At 51.7% G+C, this 24,680-nt stretch overlaps 1 protein-coding gene across 4 annotated transcripts in view; it reads left to right on the plus strand.

The window, feature by feature from the left end:
- RGS22 (regulator of G protein signaling 22) overlaps positions 1-24,680 on the plus strand; it is a 142,503-nt gene that overhangs the window by 6,882 nt on the left and 110,941 nt on the right. For all 4 annotated transcript variants that reach the window (XR_015869380.1, XM_088442686.1, XM_088442688.1 and 1 more), the window contains exons 6-10: positions 8,461-8,623; positions 9,700-9,844; positions 12,857-13,520; positions 18,247-18,408; positions 18,622-18,802. Coding sequence is in view for 3 of the 4 variants with exons in the window: in XM_088442686.1 (XP_088298812.1) it covers positions 8,461-8,623; positions 9,700-9,844; positions 12,857-13,520; positions 18,247-18,408; positions 18,622-18,802 (1,315 nt within the window). In the remaining variant the exon portion in view is untranslated. The remainder of the gene's footprint in view (positions 1-8,460; positions 8,624-9,699; positions 9,845-12,856; positions 13,521-18,246; positions 18,409-18,621; positions 18,803-24,680) is intronic.

Below are 24,680 nucleotides of genomic sequence, written 5' to 3' on the forward strand. Positions count from 1 at the left end.
CCGCGTGCGGCGGCCCGCGGATACTTTGTATGCAGTCAGAAGCCTCCGGTCTCTGGGGACAGACCGGAGGCGCTAGCGGCGGCGGCGGGCTCCCCCTCAATTGAGGAATGCCCCGCGTGTCCGCTAGACCACCAGGGTAACAGGCTGGTAGCGGGACCGGCAACCCGGGGGTTAATTGCTAGCCAGGGGAGGCAGCCTTCCCTGTCTAGCGGCTCCTCCCCTCAGCTCAGCGCGCCTTTCAACAAGCAGTCTGGCGTCGCTGAGCTGCTCTTATCTTACGGCCACTCTTCCTCTGAGGTCTCCGGCGGCCATCTTTACTGGCACATCGCAGACTCCCAGGCGGTATCAAGTGGACCGGTCCCCCTGTGTACCTCTCCCCTGCTAAAGGACAGTGTACACAGCGCTATAGCCCTCCCAGACACTGAATCTGGGCGGTTGATTGTAGTGGAAGGTGCAGTGAGTACTAACTTTTCTGCATTGTATGTGACTATTGCTAGTGCTGCCTGTTTGTGACTTACTCTCCTTGCTGTCAGCTTATAACTATCCCTTTCCTTCTCCTACGGCCCGGCAGGTGTGTGGGGGAAGGGCATTTTTCTGAGACCCTCACTTATATAAAACACGTATTTGTGGGGTCAGTCACATACTGTTGTGTGCTACACAGTACCATATCTGGGCTGTTGTGTCGCATACTGGTGAGTGCGCGGGTGTTAAAACCGTAATTCCTCTGGTGATACCTATTTCTTGTGATTTACGGTATCATGTCTGATGAGGAGACTGAGCGCTCTGTGGCTCCTGTGCTATTTTCCTGCAGACGCTGTGCTGCTGGAGTTGATGGGGAGGACTTATCTCAGGATGGTCTGTGCGGGCGGTGCCAGCTGGTACCGGGCCCCTCCAACCCCCCTGTATCACAGGACCCTCCTTGGGCGATGTTTTCACAGGTGCTGGCGTCTATTGCGGACCGGTTATCGGTCCCATCAGCGGTCCCTTCTAGGGCGTTGCCGCAGCCCACCATCCCCCATTCCCCGGGTGTTCCACAAATGTTGCGGTCTCCCCCCGGGGCCCAGACTGTGGGTCCTTACTCGGGACTGCCTGTGTATGTGCAGTCTTCCCCAGTGACGCGTCAGTCTGTAATGCCTTTGCAGAGTTTTGCTCCGACGGCTCCTCCGCCTTGGGTGGATGTTCTCTCCAGCTCCGTACAGAGTCTGGCGGCTTCATCCTCGGCGTTTCAGTCCATGTTGCAAGGTGATGTGCCACCAAGGGCGTCTAAACGTCCGGTTGTGAGTTCACTAGCTGCGCAGTTGTCGGACTCGGAAGTGTCCTCAGATGATGGAGAAATCCATGAGGACTCTGACTCTGATGTCATGGGGCAGGAGGTGGAAGCTAAGTCCTCCATTAATGTTCCAGCCTTAGTTAGGGCGGTGCGGGCTATCCTACATGTTGAGGATGATGCGCCGGCTCCTAGGTCGAAGTTTCCTAATTTTAAAAAGGCCAAGGTGACTTCAACTGTGTTCCCCCTGTCTGATCAATTATCGGATCATATGGCGGCGGCCTGGCAATTACCCAGTAAGAGGTTCCATCCACAGAAGAGGTTGGCGGCGAACTATCCTTTTCCTGAAGCTCATTGCAGGAAATGGGAGACTCCGCCGGCGGTGGATTCCCACGTTACCCGCTTGATCGAAAGCGCGACGCTGCCATTGCCGTCTATCTCCTCTTTGAAGGATCCCACGGACAGGAAGGTGGAGACTTGTTTAAAGTCCATTTATTCTCTTTCCGGGGCGGTGGCTCGCCCGTCCATGGCTATCTCCTGGGTGGCTAAAGCCATTGAGGCATGGGCCAATGCCTTGGAGGATACCTTTCCTGATGAGGCTCCGGATATCCAGAGAGCGTTAGTGGGACAGATGCGGGATGCAGCTTCCTATATTGGGGCAGCGTCTTTGGATGCCAGCCTGCTCACTTCTAGGGTGTCGGCTGGAGCGGTGTCTGCTCGGCGCTCCCTGTGGCTGAGGTCCTGGAGGGCTGATGCAGATTCAAAAAAGGGTCTTGAGGCCTTGCCTTTTAATGGTGATTTACTATTTGGTCCGGATTTGGACAAAATAGTGGATACTTTGGCTAAGTCCAAGTCGGCTTTCCTCCCTTCGGCCTCTGCGCCGGCTAAAGTGAGGAGCTCTGCCTTTCGGTCCTTTCGGGTTCAGGGTAAGGCCAAGGGCCAGTCCTTCCCGAGACATTCGGCGACCAAGGCCGCACCCAAGCCCAAGAAGCAGGCATGGAGTGCTCGGCGCCCTTCTTCCAAGCAGGAGGATAAGCCTGCTGCCTGATGGGACGGGCCTTTCTCTGGGGGACCCCAGAGTGGGAGGCCGACTTCTCCAATTCGCCCAGTGTTGGCACAATACCACCACGGATGCCTGGGTTCGAGAAGTAGTCTCTCAGGGGTACGCCCTGTCTTTTCGGTTCAGGCCGCCCCACCAGTTTTTCTGTACGAGTCCTTCTCTGGACAAGACCAAAGCTGGTCAGATTCAGGTAGCTATAGAATCCTTGCTACAAGCAGGGGTCATTGTTCCCGTTCCGCAGTCTCAGCGCGGGACGGGGTACTATTCTACTCTGTTTCTGGTACAGAAACCCAATGGTTCTCATCGCCCTATCCTGAATTTGAAGTCTCTGAACAGATACCTCAGAGTTCCCAGGTTCAGGATGGAAACGTTCCGTTCCATCATTCTGGCGATGGAACCCGGGGATTATATGGTCTCCCTCGATATCCAGGACGCCTATCTCCATGTGCCCATAGCACCGGCACATCAGCGGTATCTGAGGTTTGCTATCCTGAACCATCACTACCAATTTCGGGCGTTGCCTTTTGGCCTTTCCACGGCTCCGAGGGTGTTCACCAAGGTGATGGCAGTTATGGCTGCCCACCTTCGGGGTCAGGGTCTACGTCTGTTGCCGTACCTGGACGATCTTCTGCTACTGGCGAGCTCCCCGGAGGTGCTTCTTCGACATCTCCACCTGACCATTGCTTGTCTTCAAGCACACGGGTGGTTGATAAACTGGAAGAAGTCCTCCCTGATTCCATCACAGCGGATGGTTCATTTGGGAGCCCTGCTGGATTCTCGTCAGCAAAGGATTTTCCTGACTCCGGAGAAGGTCTCCTCCCTGCAGCTGCGGATACACAGTTGCCTGAGCAGTTGCTGCCTGTCGGTCCATTCAGCTATGAGAGTTCTGCGGTCCATGGTGTCGACATTCGACATGGTGGAATTTGCCCAGTTCCATTCCCGGCCCCTGCAGGGGCTGATTCTATCGGAATGGAACGGGTTACCTCACCGGATCCACTCTCAGATGCTGGTGTTGTCCCCGGAGGTTCGGCAGTCTTTGGCTTGGTGGCTTCAGACGGCGCATCTGGTCGAGGGGCGCCCCTTTTGGATCCCGGACTGGGTCCTGCTCACGACGGATGCCAGTCTCCGGGGTTGGGGGGCAGTGACCGGCTCATTATCGCTTCAGGGTCGTTGGTCCGCGGAAGAAGCACTTCTCCCCATCAACATCCTGGAACTGCGGGCTGTGTACAGGGCCCTGCAGTCTACGGCCCCGCTCTTCATGGAAGGGCGGTTCAGGTGCAGTCCGACAACGCCACCACGGTGGCGTACATCAACCACCAAGGGGGAACTCGCAGTCGGGCAGCAATGTCGGAGGTGTCTCGCATTCTTGCTTGGGCTGAGTGTCACGTTCCAGCGATCTCGGCAGTCTTCATTCCCGGAGTCCTCAATTGGGAGGCGGACTTCCTCAGCCGTCACGATGTGCATCCCGGGGAATGGTCGCTTCACCCAGAGGTGTTTCAGCTACTCGTGGACAGGTGGGGGCTGCCGGAGCTGGACTTGATGGCCTCCCGTCACAATCACAAGTTGCCTGTTTACGGGTCAAGGACAAGAGAGGCAGGCGCCTGTCTGGTAGACGCTCTGTCGGTGAAATGGACGTTTCACCTGGCGTATCTGTTTCCTCCGATATCCCTGCTTCCTCGGGTTCTGCGGAAATTCAAGCGGGACGGCGGCACGCTCGTGCTGGTGGCTCCGGCGTGGCCCAGACGTCCTTGGTATTCCGATCTGAGGTGCCTCTCCATCGACGCTCCGTACCTTCTTCCTCAGCGTCGGGACCTGTTGTCTCAAGGGCCCTGCCTTTACCCGGATCTAGGTCGGCTGTCTTTGACGGCGTGGCTCTTGAGACAGCCGTCTTGAGGTCTAGGGGTTTCTCCAGTTCGGTCATTGGTACCATGCTTAGGGCACGCAAGCCTGCTTCCGCGCGGATTTACCACAGGGTGTGGCGCACTTATTTTCAGTGGTGTGAATCCAGAAACTATGATCCGCAGGTGTTCCGGGTTTCCAGAATCTTGGAGTTTCTTCAATCGGGTTTGGACCTCGGCTTACGCCTGGCCTCTCTGAAGGTTCATGTGTCTGCTTTGTCCGTGTGGTTTCAGCGACGGATTGCTACACTGCCAGACGTTCACACCTTTTTCCAAGGTGTTCTCAGGATCCAGCCTCCCTTCGTGCCTCCGGTGGCTCCGTGGGACTTGGCGGTGGTACTGCGGGTCTTGCAGGGTCCTCCTTTTGAGCCGCTTGAGTCGGTGGAGCTCAAGTGGCTGACGTTTAAGACCATTTTTCTCCTGGCAATTGCTTCTGCCAGGAGGGTTTCAGAATTGGGGCCGCTTTCCTGTCGCCCCCCTTTTCTGATTTTTCACCAAGACAGGGCGGTGCTCCGCACTCGTCCTGAGTTTTTGCCCAAAGTGGTCTCAAAGTTCCACATTAATCAGGAACTTGTTGTGCCAGCTTTTCAGTCACCTGATCTTTCCGCTGGTGAGGCTTCCTTAGATGTAGTCCGGGCACTTAGAATCTACGTGGACCGGACTGCTTCGGTTAGGAAGTCGGATTCTTTGTTTGTCCTCTTCGGTTTTCACAAGGGGGGTTGGCCTGCCAACAAGCAAACGTTAGCCCGTTGGCTTCGTTCAGTTATTTGTGAGACTTATACACAGGAGGGTTTACCTGTGCCAGCCTCTGTTAAGGCTCATTCCACTCGTTCTGTGGGTCCCTCTTGGGCTGCTAGACGTGGCGCCTCCGCTGTTCAGCTGTGTAAGGCGGCTACTTTGTCTTCAATTCAGACGTTTTTAAGGTTTTATGCGTTTGACACCTTCGCCTCTCAGGATGCATCCTTTGGGCGCCGTGTACTCCTTTCAGCACAGGAGCGTCCCCGCCCTTAGTTGAACTGCTTTGGGACATCCCCAAGGTCAACCCTGTGGACCCCCTATGGACCCTGAAGTAGAAAACAAGAGATATGGTAAGAACTTACCTTTGTTATCTCTGTTTCTACGAAGTCCATAGGGTCCACAGGGCGCCCGCCCTGACGCACCTGGCTTCAAATGGGCTGTGTGGCTGGTCACCGGTTTTCCGTCTCCCATTTCTGTGAGTATGGTTTCTTGTGTGTTCCAGTCTTCCTTCTCTCTGTTTAGTCTCCTCCTCCGGCCTTAGCTGCTTACCAACTGAGGTGCCTGTGGCCGGGGGCGGGGTATAGAGGTGGACGGACCCAAGTGCATCCTGGGAGCAGTAAAGCTTTAACTGCATGGTGCCCGTGGATCCAGATCCAGCTATACCCCAAGGTCAACCCTGTGGACCGTATGGACTTCGTAGAAACAGAGATAACAAAGGTAAGTTCTTACCATATCTCTTGTTTTTTAAATTACCACTAAACTCCAAAATTACATTATTGAGTGTCTTCCCGACATCCAGGGGCGTCTCTATAATGGGTGCAGGGGAGTATAGTGCACACGGGCCTCTAGGTCAAGGGGGTCCTTGGCACCATATTTCTGAATAAATCGCACAGAAAATAGCAAGAACTCTACCACCGTGCCAGGGTCACTGCTGTCTTCTGGCATCTCACTCAGCACTGTTATAAAATAAATTACTCCCACTCCATAACAGACAGCTGAAGCACCTCCCACATCGCTAGGACAGTGCCCTGGTGGAATCTGATGCAGTTGCTGTGATATCAGTGGTCTCACCCCTGTGTATGATTCCTGTGCGCCCAGCTGCCAGTTACGGGGATGAGGACCTGATTCAGAGATGGACACAGCTGCGATAATATGCGAATGCTAGTTTCTGCCTTCCCCTGATCCTATGGCAGGTGCGTTGTCTCTATCTGAATATGGTCTCTGTGGCTTCGGCTCTGTGTCTGGGAACACAGCCGCTTTCACTGACACTCCCGTGCGTTCACTTCAGGCCACCTCTCAGCCACCACCCAGGAACGGCCATCACTGTGCTGCCCCATATGTGATACCTCCTCTCCCGATCGCAACAGCTTCTCTGTGCGTACGCTCTGTGTGCTGCATGCATCGTAGGGGTTTCCAGGACTATTCACACATGTGCAGAGGCAAATAGTATCTGAGCTACGTGAATATCGTCATTGCATTTGAATTGTGTGCACTTCTAAACCAGGCCCTAATGCGGATTCTCAAAATCGCTGATGTTCAGCACTTTTGCCCCCCCTGGTAGTATTAAATACAAAACACGTTTTTACCCCACTGTAAGCTTGTCTAGTCAAACAAGCATTTCAGTCCTAACATTGCATACTGCTGCTGGGATATATACATTGTGCACATATTTAGTCAAATGTATACATTATATTTCATGTACATTATTCAGCGTAGTTCCACCGCATTTAATATAGATCCTAAAAACAGAAAAGGACACCTATGGACATAGGATGCCGATCCTTAATGTAATGCCTAAAATGACAAGCTTTCACCTTTTTTTGGCCATACACCAAGGAGCTTCACGAGTTACTCTGTGGCCAGAGAGGTAACCAGGGTTGTACAACCGGTGCCGGCGCCCAGAGAACAAGGCCAAGGGGACACTACGATTGCTACCCCGGTGCACCTGTGTTTGGTTTGCAGCCTGGAGAGCCGCCTGGTTTTTAGTGGGCAATCCTGGGAGGTAACAAGGAGTAGTGGATAGGCAGATGCGGGCTTGTTGGAGCTGAGTCTGAATACACACAACCGCTCACACAGGACGCCATGTTGTGACGGAGAAATTGCTCCTGTTTTAGGAATGGTGCAAGTTTTATTTGGTGCACCAACACACCGAGACGCATTTGCACCAATGCAAGATGCTGCAAGTGGGCATCTATGTTTTAAAGAAATGAGTTGCGGCATTAACATAAAGTCGCAGATGCGTCTGCGGCAAGCAACGAGGTTGCGTCTGCGTGCACCTATAAAATCAGGCCCAAATTCTTTGTATCCATTCATGGGCTTGTACATCTTGTGAGTCTAGTCCAGTGGTTCCAAACTGTGCGCTGTGGCACCCTGGGGTGACTCGGGACACTTGCAGGGGTGCCTCAGGTTGGTGGTCCAGCACCAATCAAATTCCTTATGGTCAATAAGCATTGTTTACTTCATTTTACTACTTTATAAAAAAAAATTCTGAATTTCTCAATAACAAACTTTCGGCTTAAGGGTGCCGTGAAAATAATGCTGATACTCTAGGGCGCCGTGATTCAAAAAAGTTCGGGAACCTCTGGTCTAGTCAATGATGCGAGTCTACAAGGGTGCTATTTTGCACCTACATTTTTGTTGTATGTACTTGATTTATATTAATGCTAAATAGTGTATTTTTGCATGCCGGAAATGGGAAAACACAATAGTAAAGATTAATGAATTCATTTAAATGTTATTTCAGGTGTTATTATTATTATATACGCTCACTATTTATTACTATTTATTACTATTTACGTAATGATACTGACTTTCTGAGTCAGAGAAAGTAGAAGTATCACTGCAGGAATTGTTTAGAAGTTTGTAAACCTTGTTAAAACTTTATACAGTGCCATAGTTTAACTTTAAATAACCAAATGTATCCAAGGTTACCAAAAATATCCCATTGTCAAACAGCTTTAAAATATAAGTGCAGCAGAGAGAGCAATAAAGTGAGTAGGCTGATCAAACAAGGCTGCTTAAAAGTACTGTATGAAGAATAATGAATGTGTTGTTACTTACATTTAAGAGCCAGAGAACCTGACATTTAGATAGTTGTTTTTCTTTTTTTAAGGATATCACAATACAAAATGTTTCACTTAAAATACAGAAAACGGTTATTTATTGGGTTGTTTGCACAACATAACACATTAAACATTCTAACAGTAACAAAAATAAAGTGCAGCATACAGTATATAATATGTCAAAGGTCAACAAGCCCCCAACATTAGATGCTTTATCCTGTTTCCGGGCAAAGTTTCAAGGTTGGCACCAGGGCAGCAGCTTGTAAAGCTCTTGCAGACAAATAGACGCTTTTCCGCAAATAAAGAAAGTACTCGTAGTATTGCATTTTGTGGTTCCTATATGAGAAAGCTAGAAGCAAATACTGGCATAGGGTTAGTAGGTCTCTAAGAAGTAATGTTAAATACTGATATTAACTATTCCGTTGGTATTTACAGACTCGCTAAACTGATGTCCCAGGTAAAAACCAGCAATACAGGAGTGAGTTTGCAGGTAGACCAACACCAGCCCTGGGCACACAAAAGAAAAGCTGTTCCTTCCCTGACTCCTGAGAATGAAAATGAGGACATTATGAGAAAGTTCTATGTTACGCTTGGTCAGGTAAAACTTCAATTAATGTCGCCCGTTTGTGGCTGCAGTTGGAGTAGACTTCAGTACATTTTCTGTGGCGCACCAAAGTACCACATCACAGTGGATCCATGCTCCTGTGAAACTATAAAATGTAATAATGTTCTATACAAATATTGTTGGCCCTGAAATGATCAACATTCCAAATATTAATCAAATCACAACAGAACTGATAATTGTCAAGACAGGTCTGTAAATCACTAGGCGGCCATTTTGTGGACTTTTACCCTCTCTTCATTGTGAATGAGTTTACTAGAAACAAGTGAAATCTCAGGGCTTGATTCAGCAAGCAATGCAAAGGAGAGAACGCACTCACTTGCCCGATGTTTTTGTACGGCGCATGCATCGCACTGCGCGTGCGCGAACTAGCCAGTGTGTTCCGGTAAGCGTACACAGACTACACGCAGACCCCTTCCGATATTGATTGACAGGAAATGCCATTTGTGGGTGGTGACGGGGGATGGTCGGGTGAATGCAGACGTGGCCTGTGCGTTGGGATGCCGTTTTAGGGGCGTCCATAATTAAACCAGTGCGGCGATGGACGCAGTGATGAGACTCCGTGCACACAGGAAGTTGCCAAGATCCTGCGCGAAGTCTGGTCAACCACTATTATGCAAATGCAGTCGATGGCTCTCGATGTTACCAATGTTTACGTTATCTTCCTTACTCATCAGGCTTTGAGTAAAGGGAGATGGGCGGCTTAATATAGGGCTGGGCGTCTGCATCTTGTGCTGCTGTTCCCGTGCGTATGCACTGATTAGCATATTCTCGCAGCGGACGGGTGCGTGCGCTCTATCCTTTGCGTTGCTTGCTGAATCAGGCCCTTAGTCTCTAGTGAACTTATAGGTTACATTCTCAGCCCACAAAATGCTTATATCTGCTGTGCTGAAGTATCGGATATATTTTATTCTGGCCCAATCATTAAAAACCTTCATGTAGAATACCTAGATTTTATGTGTTGCAATAGACCTGTTATGTCTTAGTAGAACATTTTTAAGCCTAATGTATGCATCTGTCAAGATGGAGTTATATGTAAATGTGCTTCACAGGCTTCCTTCACTCAGACCAAGGAATGGTTCACAATAGCAAAGCAAAGTGACCCCACCACAACCACCAATTCCGTTTCCCATCCCATCTTCTGGGGACCAGAAAACAGCAGCACATCATTGTTTCATGAACCTAATAGTCATGGAGGTAAGTGCCAGCACCTGTCACCAGTATAGAGACCACAAGGTACCTTAGTGCTCATAGGTGGTTCTCAGTTTCTGTTCTTACTCTGGAGTATTTATGGTCCACCTAGCACACATCCCAGCTCTCTACACTCAGCAGCCACCACAAGCACAAGCTAAACGCCCCCTTGATCTGCTAAGAGGTGGAAAAATCTGTAGAGCCAACTTGCACAACTGCAACCTAACGTTTTACACCCAACTCTTTCACTCAGATAAACTTTTAGAGTTTTTTCTCCTGAAATACTGCTCGGCTTAGCCTACATCATGGTTTGAAGGGACCTTGGAGAGAGTCCTTATTACAGATGTCAGATGTGTGTGTGAAACTTCACATTTTCTTTACAAAATGTTATCACCCATATTGTTTCTTTTATTCCTTTTGGGTGATATTCAAGAAAAGGATATCATTTCTAACTAGGGAGGTAAAATCACATTGATCCATTCATGGACTTTTTATAATAATATTCTATTGATGATTGTTATCACTGATTGGGTATGCAGTCGGGAAGCCGGCGGACCTAATTCCCGACCGCCGGCTTCCCGACTGCTTAATCCCAGCGAGGGTTAAATGACAGGCGTCTAAATCTAGACGCCTGTCATTTTACCGACGCCAGGAGACCGGCGGCCGGCATCCCGATCGAAGGGACGCCGAGCGTGAATAGCCGCGGGCGGGGCGAGGGTTAGGTTTAGGGCTCCCGGGGGGGACTTAGGGTTAGGCACCCCCCCCCCGGGAGGTTACGGTTAGGCTAGGGGAAGGGAGGGTTAGGTTTAGGCACTGGGGGGAAGGTTAGGGTTAGGCACCCCTAAGGGAGGGTTAGGGGGTAGAAATTAGGTTAGACAATAGTTACCTTGGACGCTCGGGATTTCCTCCTCTGCCAGGATGCCGCTGTCGGGATTCCAACCGCCGGGCATGGGTCCGGCGGTAAATCATACCAATTCCACTGATTGTTGTAAATCATTGTTCATTAAGTAGAAAGTGATAGTAGCATATATAATATGAAAAACATACATTCACCGGGGGACGTGGTCAATATCCCAACCACAGTGCTCAGAATTACCACGGGATGCGGTCAGTATCGCGGCCGCGGGGATTCTGGCGCTCCGAATTCCGGCGCTGGAATTCCGACACTTGGCAGAATCCTGGCGCGGCATCTCTGCTCCCAGGAACCAAAGCTAAGTAGCGGGGTTTGGGGAAGGGTTAGCGTTAGGCTTAAGTTAGGGTTAGGCACTAGGGGGGGAGGGTTAGGGTTAGGCACTAAGGGGGGAGGGTTAGGTTTAGGGTGCGGAGAGGCGGAGGTTAGGTTTAGGCACATGGGGGGGGTTGGGGTCAGGCACTGGGGAGTATAGGTTAGGGTAGGGAGAGGGGGAGGGTTAGAATACTGACTGAGTGTCGGTATTCTAGCCCTGTCGTGATGCCAGCGGCGGGGTTTTGACCAACAGGATTCTGAGCGCTGGGATCCCGTACCCAACCCATTCACCAGGTATGCTTTTGCTAAGTAGATAAATAGCGGCCTATTCTATATTGTTTTCCAATGTTGGGCTCATTGTTTAACCTGATGTGCAAGTGGTAATTAGAAGTGAATTCTAGTTGCTCATCATGGCTTTGTAATAACTATCTGGCCAATTTAGTCACTGACCCCGGTGGTAGTGCCAAATCACTGACTGCTATGTCTATGGGGGAATTCACTTGTTTCTTTGGGCGCCTTAGCTAAAAGCCGTGTGACAGAGCAATTAATTTGTTGCTCCGTTCGGGCGCTAGATCCGCTGGCGCCATCATTTCTGCTCGCAGCCTCCTGAGGTGGTGTGCAAAACTTAGCAAAATGTCCATGGTTTGGGCTCCCTAACCAGGACTTTAGACGTGTTTAGCCGCTTTACTTTTGGGCGCAACAAGCATGATAATTAATGGATGCCCCAAAATAATTGAATTGCTCCGACGGACGCCCATTAAATATCGAAGCTCTACAAACAATTGAATTCCCCCCTATGAGTCCATAATTGTTTCACATAGTGGTCCTGGTTCTAAGTCACATGCTGCAGCATCTATTGGCGGTCGCCCGTCTGCTACAAATACAATGCCGCTACAAACTCCGGCCCTTGTGTACATCCATGCGCCGAATGTGGAAGGACGTAGACGCTGTAATACCGATTGGTGTGTCCTTAGTTGCCACCGTTGGTTGCACCATCAAAATTTGCACCATCCATATGCTGCAGGTTTTCTGCCTGAGTGTGGCCTCCTGTGTGAGCGATTAAGCCTCTGTTTATGCAAGCACTTCAGCGACACGTCTGCGACACTCCCATAACACGCTCATAAGGCGGCACATCTCCATGCGTTCGCCACCTCCCAGTTACGCCCAACACATTACACTTATACGACTGTTCAGCTCAATCGGTACAGTGACTCTGGGCCTGAATCAGCAGCGATCGATACTGCGTTCGCAGCTGCGAATTCGCACGGAATGCAACTGCGAAAATATGATAATGCTTGGAAAAGCACTGCCGACATAAAGATGCCCACTGCTGCTTTCTCATATTCGTCCACTGTCGCTCTTCTGTGTAAACATCGGTACCATCGACACACATTTGCAATCGCAGTGGCTAATTTATGCATGCCCAAGTAACGGCGTTCAAACGGACAGACAAGCCTGCGTTTTCCAACCACTCCCAAACATTCACAGCTTGTCACTCACTCTGATGGATTCCTCTGTGCGTATGTAATCGCAGTGAGATCGCAGTGCACATGCAGTGCGGCTTATACACTTGCGCAATGAGTAACAATCGCTCAATCTGCATATGTAGTTGCATTTGCGATCGCTGCTGAATCAGGCCTTCTGTACTAACAGGATAGTGATGCCTGTGTAGTTAAATAAAAAATCACTCCTCTGTGTCCGACATCATTAAACGTTAAAAAATTATTTCTCGCCATAGTTGCTAGCTATAATTATCTCTAATTATTGTTTGCTTGTTTTTTTTATTTATAAAGCTAGCTCAAGTATTTCCAATACCTGTGACGCAAGTCTACACCAGCTGACAAATAAAACATGGTCTCTTAAATCAGCGAAGGACCGCAAGACTGCATTGCAAGACACTCAGGACGAGGACGAGTACTCGGTATCTGTTGCGGCTTCACCCACTCCGAGCCCAGTAAGACTTTATGTTGAGCCGAAACAAGAGCAATTGTTTGGCGTTGAAGATGAGGAAAAATCATGGAATAATATTCAACACAGGACTCAAGACCCAAAAGTTCCAGTCTTTCCAACAATTGAGGACTTTGCTTTTTATTATGTTGATCGCGTTATGAAATCGGCAGTCTCCAAGGTGAATGGGGAGATACCGGAGAAAAGTGCAGATGAAGTTGACGTTTTCGACTTGTCTGAGGTGACAATCCAGACATTACAGAAAATGGCGACATCTTCTATTAGCTCTGAAAGAACCATCGAGGAAGAGATTAGCGGCTCCGAATCTGACAGCGATCAGGACTTTCCGGATTCTGTGCATAGTAATCAGGACTATTCTCATATCCGCAGCCGGAAAGAGTTTGAAAAGTTTAAAGCCTTTATTGCAGGGACCTCTGGGGAAATACTGATGTTGCTGTGGATGGACATTGAGAGGTTTAAAGTTGTGAAGGACGTAAAAAGAAAACAGAGGTTTGTCTTATTTTATAGATAATAATAGTTCTTTATTTTCAGATTTCAGGATAATAAAACCCAAAACCTAACCCTGGGCATGTTCTTACATTCCTTTATTTAGCACGGCATCTTACAAAGCTAGAATACACCAAAAAATAAAAGGTTAAATTAAGTATACAGAAAATCAAACTCTGCACTGAAGAGCTTACACTCTAGTTAGGCAGTGGAACACATACATAAGATAATGAGAGGGATTGTCCTGCAGTGTTAAAATTAGTGCACCTGAGTGGACTGAGGGCCTGATTTATTACAGATCGCAACTGCGATTGTAATAGCGATTACGCACGCAGCCTCACTGCGATAGTATGCTAATCCATTGCGATCGCTATGCCGTCGCAGTACTACATAAGGACGCCCACTTTACCTTACACACATCCGTAATCCTTAGCAAGACTGCAAAACCATCGGTAACATCAAGTACCATCGCAGCCTCACGCACACTTGCACAAGCTCTGACCTTACTCAGGAATTGCTAACCTTGTCACACGCTATCAGGCCTCAGACTGCGTACGGCATCGGAGTGGATAATTTATGCACGCCCATGCAACGGCATTCAAGCACACTGACACGCCGATTGTTGCGTAGTGCGCATGAGTATGCATCGCAGTGCCCCGTGCGTGAACTAGCCGCAGGTGTGCTAGTGCGTTTCAACGCCTTTGCATGGTCGTGCATAAATTAGCCACTGAGATACCAGACGCAGCCTCAGGTCTGGTAACGTGCGCTGAGGTAAGCAATTCCTGAGTGAGGTCTGACCTGCATTAACTGTCCGTATGGGTCCGATGTTACTCGATGTTACTGATAGTTTCAATATATTGGCAAAGTATATGGATGTGAGTAAGGGGAAGTGGGCGTCCCTATGTTAGGCTGTGATCGCAATGCAAATGCAAATACTTACATGTCACCGCTGATATTAGAGCTGCGTTGCGTGCGTATAAACAGAATAGCGATCCTTGCTGAATCAGGCCCACAGTTAAAGACCTGCCAAGATTGACCAGGATCAGAGCCTGGGGCCTAATTCAGATATATTGCGTACATCTCCGATGTTTGCAGATCTGCGCAGGAGCCCCATGTTACACGTCTAGATCTGTTTCTGCAACGTCGGTCACAGTGCCGCAAAGCCACAGCATGATTGGGATAGAATTTGGGGGGCGGTGACAGGGAGCATGTCAGCCCCGTTTTCTGTTCGTGTTGAAGCCAGTGGGTGCGTCCTTGGACACAGAGCCCCGGCAGGGTGATTTCATTGGACATCCTGAATGACCTGAGGGTTACCCAGAAGTCTGATGTTCGCGCAGTTGTTCCAGTGCTGCGTCTTCGAGCGCAGCACCGGATCACAGAAGTCGTCGGTGGACATCTTTTTACTTAAGATGCCTCCTGCGGCTGTTGCATATATTAGCACAACCACTATGTGCACGGACGCAGTAGCTGTGCTACAGTGTCCACTTCTGCATCAGGGCCCTGATCAATTGTGAACTAGAGTACCTTGTATATTAGCCAATCAGATCATCATGTTCACAGCACAGCCAATAAGAACATCTGGATTTTCACAGCAGCTGTGGATATTTCAGGAGATGATTTTGTTGTGGGATTCAGTGACCTGTGCACTTGTGTAATTGTATATATTAGGACAGACTCAGGACATGCCTCCATAGGCTGCAAGCAGAATCAGCCTTACACATATATGCTTACTTTTGAAAAGGAAAGCATGGAGATTGTGAAAGCGCACCTATGAGTGCAGTGGCGTAACTTCATCCCTGGTGCCCAGAGGCAAGATAAATGTTGGTGCCCCCCACCCCCCAAATTAAAATTTACAACCCCCCCAGCACATATGCCAGCCATAGCTGCCGCCTCCCCCTATGCAGTTCATTTTATACAATGCCCCCAGTAGTGGTCCCCCTATGCAGTGCCCTCAGTAGAGGTCCCCCTATGCAGTGCCCGCCTATGTAGTGCCCCCCAGTAATGGTCCCCCTATGCAGTGCCCCCAGTAGTAAGGCCCCTGTAGTGCCCCCAATAGTAAGGCCCCTGTGGTGCCCCCATATGATGCCCCCAGTAGTAAGGCCCCTGTAATGCTCCATATGATGCCCCCAGCAGTAAGGCCCCTGTAGTGCCCCCAGTAGTAAGCCCCCTGTAATAAGCCCCCTGTAGTGCCCCCAGTAGTAAACCCCCTGTAGTAAGCCCCCTGTAGGGCCCCCTGTAGTAAGCCCCCTGTAGGGCCCCCATTAGTAAGCCCCCTGTAGGGCCCCCAGTAGTAAGCCTCCTGTAGTGCCCCCAGTAGTAAGTCCCCTATAATGCCCCCAGTAGTAAGCACCCTGTAATTCCGCCTGTAGTAAGCCCCCTGTAATAAGCCCCCTGTAGTGTCCCCAGTAGTAAGCCCCCTGTAGTGCCCCAGTTGTAAGTAAGCCCCCTGTAATGCCCCCAGTAGTAAGCGCCCTGCAATGCCCCCTGCCCTGTAGTAAGCCCCCTGTAGTGCCCCCAGTAGTAAGCCCCCTGTAGGGCCCCCAGTAGTAAGCCTCTGTAGTGCCCCCAGTAGTAAGTCCCCTGTAATGCCCCCAGTAGTAAGCACCCTGTAATTCCGCCTGTAGTAAGCCCCCTGTAGTGTCCCCAGTAGTAAGCCCCCAGTAGTAAGTAAGCCCCCTGTAATGCCCCCAGTAGTAAGCGCCCTGCAATGCCCCCTGCCCTGTAGTAAGCCCCCTGTAGTGCCCCCAGTAGTAAGCCCCCTGTAGGGCCCCCAGTAGTAAGCCCCCTGTAGGGCCCCCAGTAGTAAGCCCCCTGTAGTGCCCCCAGTAGTAAGCCCCCTGTAATGCCCCCAGTAGTAAGCACCCTGTAATTCCGCCTGTAGTAAGCTCCCTGTAATAAGCCCCCTGTAATGCCCCCAGTAGTAAGCGCCCTGCAATGCCCCCTGCCCTGTAGTAAGCCCCCTGTAGTGCCCCCAGTAGTAAGCCCCCAGTAGTAAGCCCCCTGTAGGGCCCCCAGTAGTAAGCCCCCTGTAGTGTCCCCAGTAGTAAGCCCCCTGTAGTGCCCCCAGTAGTAAGCCCCCTGTAATGCCCCCAGTAGTAAGCGCCCTGCAATGCCCCCTGCCCTGTAGTAAGCCCCCTGTAGTGCCCCCAGTAGTAAGCCCCCTGTAATGCCCCCAGTAGTAAGCACCCTGCAATGCCCCCTGCCCTGTAGTAAGCCCCCAGTAGTAAGCCCCCTGTAGTGCCCCCAGTAGTAAGCCCCCTGTAATGCCCCCAGTAGTAAGCGCCCTGCAATGCCCCCTACCCTGTAGTAAGCCCCTTGTAGTGCCCCCAGTAGTAAGCCCCCTGTAATGTCCCCTGTAATAAGCCCCCTGTAGTGTCCCCCGCGCGCACACACATACAAAAAAAATAACAATACTTACCTTAAACCCCGCTCCAGTGCCTGTTGCCATCCGTCCACGGTGCCCTCTCCTCGGAACTATGGAAGTGACATCATGACGTCACTCCCATAGTGCACTGCGGGACCCGGAAGCCGGAGCTCAGGAGTGAGCTCCGTCCTCCGGCTGGCACCGGAGGGGAGAGAAGGAGCCTGGCGCCCGGCAAATGGAGGGTGCAGGGGGTGCGACCGCACCCCCTGTGCCCTCCGTAGTTACGCCACTAGAGGTGGAGCGCCGATCAGCAGCGTTCCTTCTCCATGCAGCTCCTCCTCAGCAGTGCCTGGAGCGGCTGGGTGACAATGGAGCCAGGTGCCCCCTTCAGGGCTGGCGCCAGGTGGCAAATGACTACATTGTCTTCGGGAGTTCCGCCACTGTATGAGCGCAGTGGTAAAGTGGGCGTGTACTGCTACATCTGAGAGGCGTATCATACAATTTACTTACATCCAAATGTAAACGAACCCCCAAAGCTGTTAGTAAGATCTATTTGTTGATAAAACACACTGATACTTTTCAGGGTTTGCTCGTGTATTGTGTTTTACAAGGGGTTCCATATAATTGGCCAAGAGAAACCTTAGATGAGAATGCATGCAGCCCTAGGGATCACTGGGCCTAATTCAGACCCGCTCGCGAGCGCTGAGCGCTAGCAAGCGGGTCGATGTTGGCCCAGTGCGCATGCGCACGACGGACCCGGCTCCGTCGTGCGCATGTGTGAGACCCGGATAGCGACGGCCAAGCCGTCACTATGTGTCTCGTACCAAAGGGGGCGTGCTGTCGATGGTGAGTGACAGCACGCCCCCTTTGGTGGGCGTGCCGGGTCATGGCTGCCCAGACGGAGGCGTTCCTATGGGAACGCCTACCGTCTGGCGCCGGCCCCACTGACAGCACTCCAGGGCTTGCGGCAACAAGACCCTACCACAAGGGTCTCGTCGCAAGCCCGATGGTCGCGATGGTCATTACCGCTCGCTATAGCTGTGGGTGGTCAACCACAGCTATGCGAGCGGCAAGGAGGCCGCTGTAAAAAAAGAGAAGGACGGCCCTGATTCAGAGCGAGCCCTCTGTCAGAGCGTCCGGCTCTGAATCAGGGCCACTGTGCCTTATAACTAATGCAGGGAAATGGTACTGATTATACCATGTCATTGTATGTAATGTACATTCAGGGAGATAACATGCATGACATAACATGCTGCTACTTGAATCTGCCAGGTAGTGTTTATTTAACATGATACATTTAAGTACTGCCTGTGTAAAATAATAATACAGTAGTGTAAAATTATACAATTTTTTTTGTATTTGTAGCCATATTAACAAGATGAAAAAACTGTATCTGGTGGCAACTAGCCACCATTATCTCCAGGCTGAAGTCCTTCTAGGTCTGGGCCTTCTAGATACAAATCAGTGGAATGAAAATCACCTACAGAGAGCTCAGAGTGGTATAGTGAAAGCCTTGCTCCTGTACTGGTAAGAAGCTACATGTAATTAGATGTGTATAATTCTGCAGTCCACATTTATATCTAATCTGAAATTAGTCAATGTTATAAAGCGTTGTTATACCTCTTAGGTGTTTACCCCTAACTCTCCTTCCTGATACTGTATGAGGTAGTATATTGTGACTAGACAGCCTGGAAAAATATTGATTACATTAATGAAAAGTCTGCATTTATTTCTTTAAAGGGGACCTAGATTTTGTTCTGGGGTCTCAGCCTCGGCTAATAACGTGGACGCTGACCTTAGAGTTTGGTACAACCGTCAGCTGAGACCCAGAAGGGATGTGGACCCGTTTGCACATACAGTAACATTACTACCTCACCGGCCCAAGTCTTGTGTGCCAAGAATCCGCACCTCGAGTTCTGCGGTAAGTGCCCCTAACGTACTTATGCTTTGTCCCCAGGTCCAAATCATTATTCCATGATGAGCCGGCAGCTTCTGCGCTTCCCCACGCAAGATCCGCCTGCTTCATGCACTGTGGGGCTGTCTCCAGTCCTTTCGTATTATATTTTTCTACTTCAGGGTCCATAGGGGTCCACAGGGTGACCTTGGGGTATAGCTGGATCCTGGATCCTCGGGCACCACGGAGTTAAAGCTTTTAGCTGCTCCCAGGATGCACTTGGGTCCAACCTCCCCTATACCCCGCCCCCGAGCCACAGGCACCTCAGTTTAAGATGGTGCCCGGCCGGAGTCGGGTCACCCTGCGGGGGGGGGGCTGCAGGAGCAGCCCCCTAAAGCTTTTTTAACTTAGTTAAATTTATTTATTTTTTGACTACAGTTTTTTCTTTTTCTCCAGAGCGGCAGCGATGGGCTGTCTGTACAGACGCCCACGCTGCCGCTCCTTCTCCCTGCTGGCGCCGCGACGCCAGCACTGAACTGGGGATCGCGGCGGGGGAAGCCAGAGTCTGTACTAGCCGGACTCTGGCTTCCCCCGGGACTGCTGCCGGAAGACGCCGGGGAGATCAGGTAAGCCGCGCACCGCTGATTAGCGGCGGTGCGCGGGTAATGCCTTTCATATGCAGTCCCATGCCCCCGGTCTAGGGGACAGACCGGGGGCGCTAGCGGTGGCGGCGGGTCCCCCCTCCATCGGAGGCATACCCCGCCAGACCACTAGACCACCAGGGTAATTAAGCGGCAAGCGGGATGCCGCAACCTTGGGGGTTAAATATGCTAGCCAGGGGAGGAAGCCTTCCCTGTCAGCGGCTCCTCCCCTCAGCTCAGCGCGCCTTTCAGCTCGGAGTCTGGCGTCGCTGAGCTGCAGCTACTCGGGCCACTCCTCCTCTGAGGTCTCCAGCGGCCATTTTCTTACTGGCAGCGCAGATACTCTCAGGGAGCACGCGGACCGGTCCCCCTGTGTACCTCTCCCCCGACAAGGACAGTGTACACAGCGCTATAGCCCTCCCAGACACTGAATCTGGGAGGTTGATTGTAGTGGAAAGGTGCAGTGAGTATATCTTCCTGCATGGTATGTGACTTTTGCTAGTGCTGCCTGTCTGTGTCTTTTTTCTACTTACTGTCAGCCTGTACCTATCCCTTTCCTTCTCCTACAAGCCCTACAGGTGTGCGGGGGAAGGGTGTTTCTACTGACCTCACCTATATAGATCACGTATTTGTGAGGTCCGTCACATACAGTTGTGTGCTACACGGTGCCATATTGTGGGCTGTTGTTCAGCACACTGGTGAGTGCGCACGTTTTCTTCCTAAGTCATGTCTGAGGAGGAGATTGAGCACTCCGGGGCTCCAGCATTGTTCTCCTGCAGGCGCTGTTCTGCAGGAGTGGATAGGGAGGATTTGTCACAGGACGGCCTGTGCGGACGGTGCCAGGCGGTCCCTGGTACGTCTAAACCTCCCATTTCGCAGGAGCCACCATGGGCGATGTTTTCCCAGGTGCTGGTGTCCATCGCGGACCGTCTGTCGGTCCCGTCTGCCGCCCCTACTAGGGCGTTGCCCCAGCCTGCCATCCCCCATTCCCCGGGTGTCCCACAATTATTGCAGACTCCCCCGGGGTCTCAGCCTGTTGGTCCCTATGCGGGGTTGCCAATGTATATTCAGTCCACCCCTGTGGCACAGCCGGCTGTGGTGCCGTGTCAGGCTCCTGTGACAGCTCCTCCACCCTGGGTGGATGCGCTTTCCCACACTGTCCAAGATTTGGCGGCAGCATCTTCGGCTTTTCAGTCGATGTTGCGCAGTGACGTGCCCTCCAGGGCGTCTAAACGCTCAGTCATGGCACAGGCTGCGCATCTTTCGGATTCTGAGGGGTTCTCGAATGATGGTGAGGTACAGGATGACTCAGCCTCAGATGCCTCAGTCCAGGAGGTAGACACTAAGTCTTCCATCAATGTGCGGGCTCTGGTTAAGGCGGTGCGGGCTATTCTTCTGATTGAGGATGAGGCACCCGCTCCCAAGTCAAGGTATCCTAGTTTTAAAAAAGCTAAGGTTACTTCTACAGCGTTCCCCTTGTCTGATCAGTTGACTGATCACATGGCGGTGGCCTGGCAGACGCCCAGTAAGCGTTTCCTGCCACAGAAACGCTTGGCGTCCAATTATCCATTCCCGGAAGCGCATTGTAAGAAATGGGAAACTCCGCCTGCAGTCGATTCCCATGTAACACGCCTCATCAGGAGTGCTACTTTGCCATTGCCGTCTATATCCTCGCTGAAGGATCCTACGGACAGGAAGGTGGAGACTTGTCTAAAGTCTATTTATTCTCTCTCAGGGGCTGTAGCCCGGCTGTCCATGGCCATCTCCTGGGTGGCCAAGGCCATTGAGGGGTGGGCCAACGCCTTGGAGGACACGTTTACGGATGAATCTCCGGACGTCCAGAGGGCGTTGTTAGGACAGATGAGAGATGCCGCCTCCTACATTGGAGAAGCATCTTTGGATGCTAGCCTGTTGACCTCTAGGGTTTCGGCGGCAGCAGTGTCTGCTCGTAGATCCTTGTGGTTGCGGTCTTGGAGAGCAGACGCGGATTCAAAGAAAGGCTTGGAGGCCTTACCTTTTAATGGGGAATTACTATTTGGTCCGGACCTGGACAAAATAGTAGATACCCTGGCAAAATCCAAGTCAGCCTTCCTCCCTTCAGCTACTACACCTGCTAAGGTCCGGAGCTCGGCGTTTCGTTCCTTTCGGGTTCAGGGCAAGGCAAAGGGTCAGTCCTTCCCGAGGCAGTCCGCACCCAAGACCGCCTCAAAGCCAAAGAAGCAAGCCTGGAGTGCTAGGCGCCCTTCTTCCAAGCCAGAAGATAAGCCTTCTGCGTGATGGGACGGGCCTCCCTCTGGGGGACCCCAGAGTGGGAGGCCGACTTCTTCAATTCGCCCAGTGCTGGCACAATACCACCACGGATGCCTGGGTGCGAGAAGTGGTCTCCCAGGGGTACGCCCTGTCTTTTCGGCACAGGCCGCCTTGCCAGTTTTTTTGCACAAGTCCTTCTCAGGACAAAACCAAGGCCTTGCAGGTTCAGGAAGCCATAGAGGCCTTGCTGACGGCGGGGGTCATTATACCCGTACCACAGTCTCAACGTGGGATGGGGTATTACTCTACGCTGTTTCTGGTGCAGAAACACAATGGCTCTCAACGCCCCATCCTCAATTTGAAGTCCCTGAACAGGTTTCTCAGGGTTCCCAAATTCAGGATGGAAACTTTGCGTTCCATCATACTGGCGATGGAACCGGGGGATTATATGGTCTCCCTGGATATCCAGGACGCCTACCTCCATGTGCCTATAGCAACATCGCACCAACGGTTTCTGCGGTTTGCTATTCTCCACAACCACTACCAATTCAGGGCTCTACCCTTTGGTCTCTCCACGGCACCAAGGGTATTTACCAAGGTGATGGCGGTCATGGCGGCTCACCTTCGGAGCCAGGGGATACGGTTGCTACCGTATCTAGACGACCTCCTCTTGCTGGCAAGCTCCCCGGAGGTACTGATCCAGCATCTCCACCTGACGGTCGCTTGTCTACAGGCGCACGGCTGGTTGATCAACTGGAAGAAATCCTCCCTCATCCCATCACAACGGATGGTTCATTTGGGGGCCCTGCTGGACTCTCGTCAGCAACGGATTTTTCTGACTCCAGAGAAGGTCTCCTCCTTACAGCTGCGGATTCACAGTTGTCTGAGCAGTGGCAGAGTGTCGGTGCACTCAGCGATGAGAGTTTTGGGGTCCATGGTGTCGGCATTCGACATGGTGGAGTTTGCCCAGTTCCATTCCAGGCCCCTGCAGGGGCTGATTCTTTCAGAATGGAACGGATTGCCACACAGGATCCGCTCTCAGATGCTGGTGTTGTCCTCGGAGGTGCGTCTGTCCCTAGCCTGGTGGCTGCAGACAGCGCATCTCCTGGAGGGGCGCCCCTTTTGGATCCCGGAATGGGTTCTGCTCACGACAGATGCCAGTCTCCGGGGTTGGGGGGCGGTGACAGGCTCCTTGTCACTTCAGGGTCGTTGGTCGGCGGAGGAAGCGATTCTTCCCATCAACATCCTGGAACTGCGGGCAGTATACAGAGCCCTGCAGTCGTCCGGCACCGCTCTTCACGGAAGGGCCGTTCAGGTGCAGTCAGACAACGCCACCACGGTGGCGTACATCAATCACCAGGGAGGGACTCGCAGTCGAGCTGCGATGTCGGAGGTGTCCCGCGTCCTGGCTTGGGCGGAGCGCTATCTTCCAGCTCTCTCGGCAGTTTTCATCCCAGGAGTCCTCAATTGGGAGGCAGACTTCCTCAGCCGTTACGATGTGCATCCCGGGGAATGGTCGCTTCATCCAGAGGTATTCCAACTACTCGTGGACAAGTGGGGGCTGCCAGAGCTGGACCTGATGGCGTCCTGTTACAATCACAAGCTGCCTGTGTACGGGTCAAGGACAAGGGACGCAGGCGCAAGTCTGATAGACGCGCTGTCGGTGAAATGGCTGTTTCAACTGGCTTACTTGTTCCCTCCGATATCTCTGCTGCCTCGGGTCCTGCGCAAGTTCAAACAGGACGGAGGCACACTGATCCTGGTGGCCCCAGCGTGGCCCAGAAGGCCGTGGTACTCCGATCTGCGGAGCCTGTCCATCGACGCTCCGTACCTCCTACCTCAACGGCGGGACCTGTTGTCTCAGGGGCCCTGTCTTCACCCGGATCTGGGTCGACTATCTTTGACGGTGTGGCTCTTGAGACAGCCGTCCTGAGGTCTCGGGGCTTTTCTAGCTCCGTTATTACCACCATGCTGAGGGCGCGCAAGCCTGCTTCCGCGAGGATCTATCACAGAGTGTGGCACACTTACTTTCAGTGGTGCAAGGCCAGAAACTATGATCCCCAGGTGTTCCGAGTTTCGCGTATTCTGGCTTTCCTTCAGTCCGGTTTGGACTTAGGATTACGTCTTTCTTCACTGATGGTACACGTGTCTGGTCTGTCGGTGTGGTTCCAGCGCAGGATCGCTGCTATGCCGGACGTACACACCTTTTTCCAGGGTGTTTTGAGAATCCAGCCTCCCTTTGTGCCACCTGTGGCCCCGTGGGATTTGGCGGTGGTTCTTAGGGCCTTACAGGGTCCTCCTTTTGAGCCCTTGGAGTCAGTGGAGCTCAAGTGGCTAACTTTTAAAACTGTTTTCCTCTTGGCAATTGCTTCTGCCAGGAGGGTTTCAGATTTGGGGGCGCTTTCTTGTCGTCCCCCTTTTCTGATTTTTCATCAGGACAGAGCGGTGCTTCGCACTCGTCCTGATTTCCTGCCTAAGGTGGTTTCCAGGTTCCACATTAATCAGGAAATTGTTGTACCAGCCTTTCAGTCACCTGATCTTTCGGCTGGGGAGACTTCCTTAGACGTTGTAAGGGCACTCCAGGTTTATGTGGACCGGACTAGTTCTGTGAGGAAGTCGGATTCTTTGTTTATTCTCTTTGGTTTTCACAAGAGGGGTTGGCCTGCCAACAAACAGACTCTAGCCCGTTGGCTTCGTTCTGTTATTATTGAGGCTTATATGCAGGAGGGTTTACCTGTTCCAGCCTCTGTTAAGGCTCATTCCACTCGGTCCGTGGGCCCTTCTTGGGCTGCTAGCCGTGGCGCCTCTGCTGTTCAGCTCTGTAAGGCGGCCACCTGGTCTTCCATTCAGACCTTTTTGAGGTTCTATGCGTTTGACACCTTTGCCTCTCAGGATGCATCCTTTGGGCGCCGGGTTCTCCTATCAGCACAGGAGCGTCCCCGCCCTTAGTTGGACTGCTTTGGGACATCCCCAAGGTCACCCTGTGGACCCCTATGGACCCTGAAGTAGAAAAC

Source organism: Taudactylus pleione, unplaced genomic scaffold, assembly GCF_031769625.1.
Source record: "Taudactylus pleione unplaced genomic scaffold, aTauple2 ptg000314l, whole genome shotgun sequence".
NCBI classification, from domain to species: domain Eukaryota; kingdom Metazoa; phylum Chordata; class Amphibia; order Anura; family Myobatrachidae; genus Taudactylus; species Taudactylus pleione.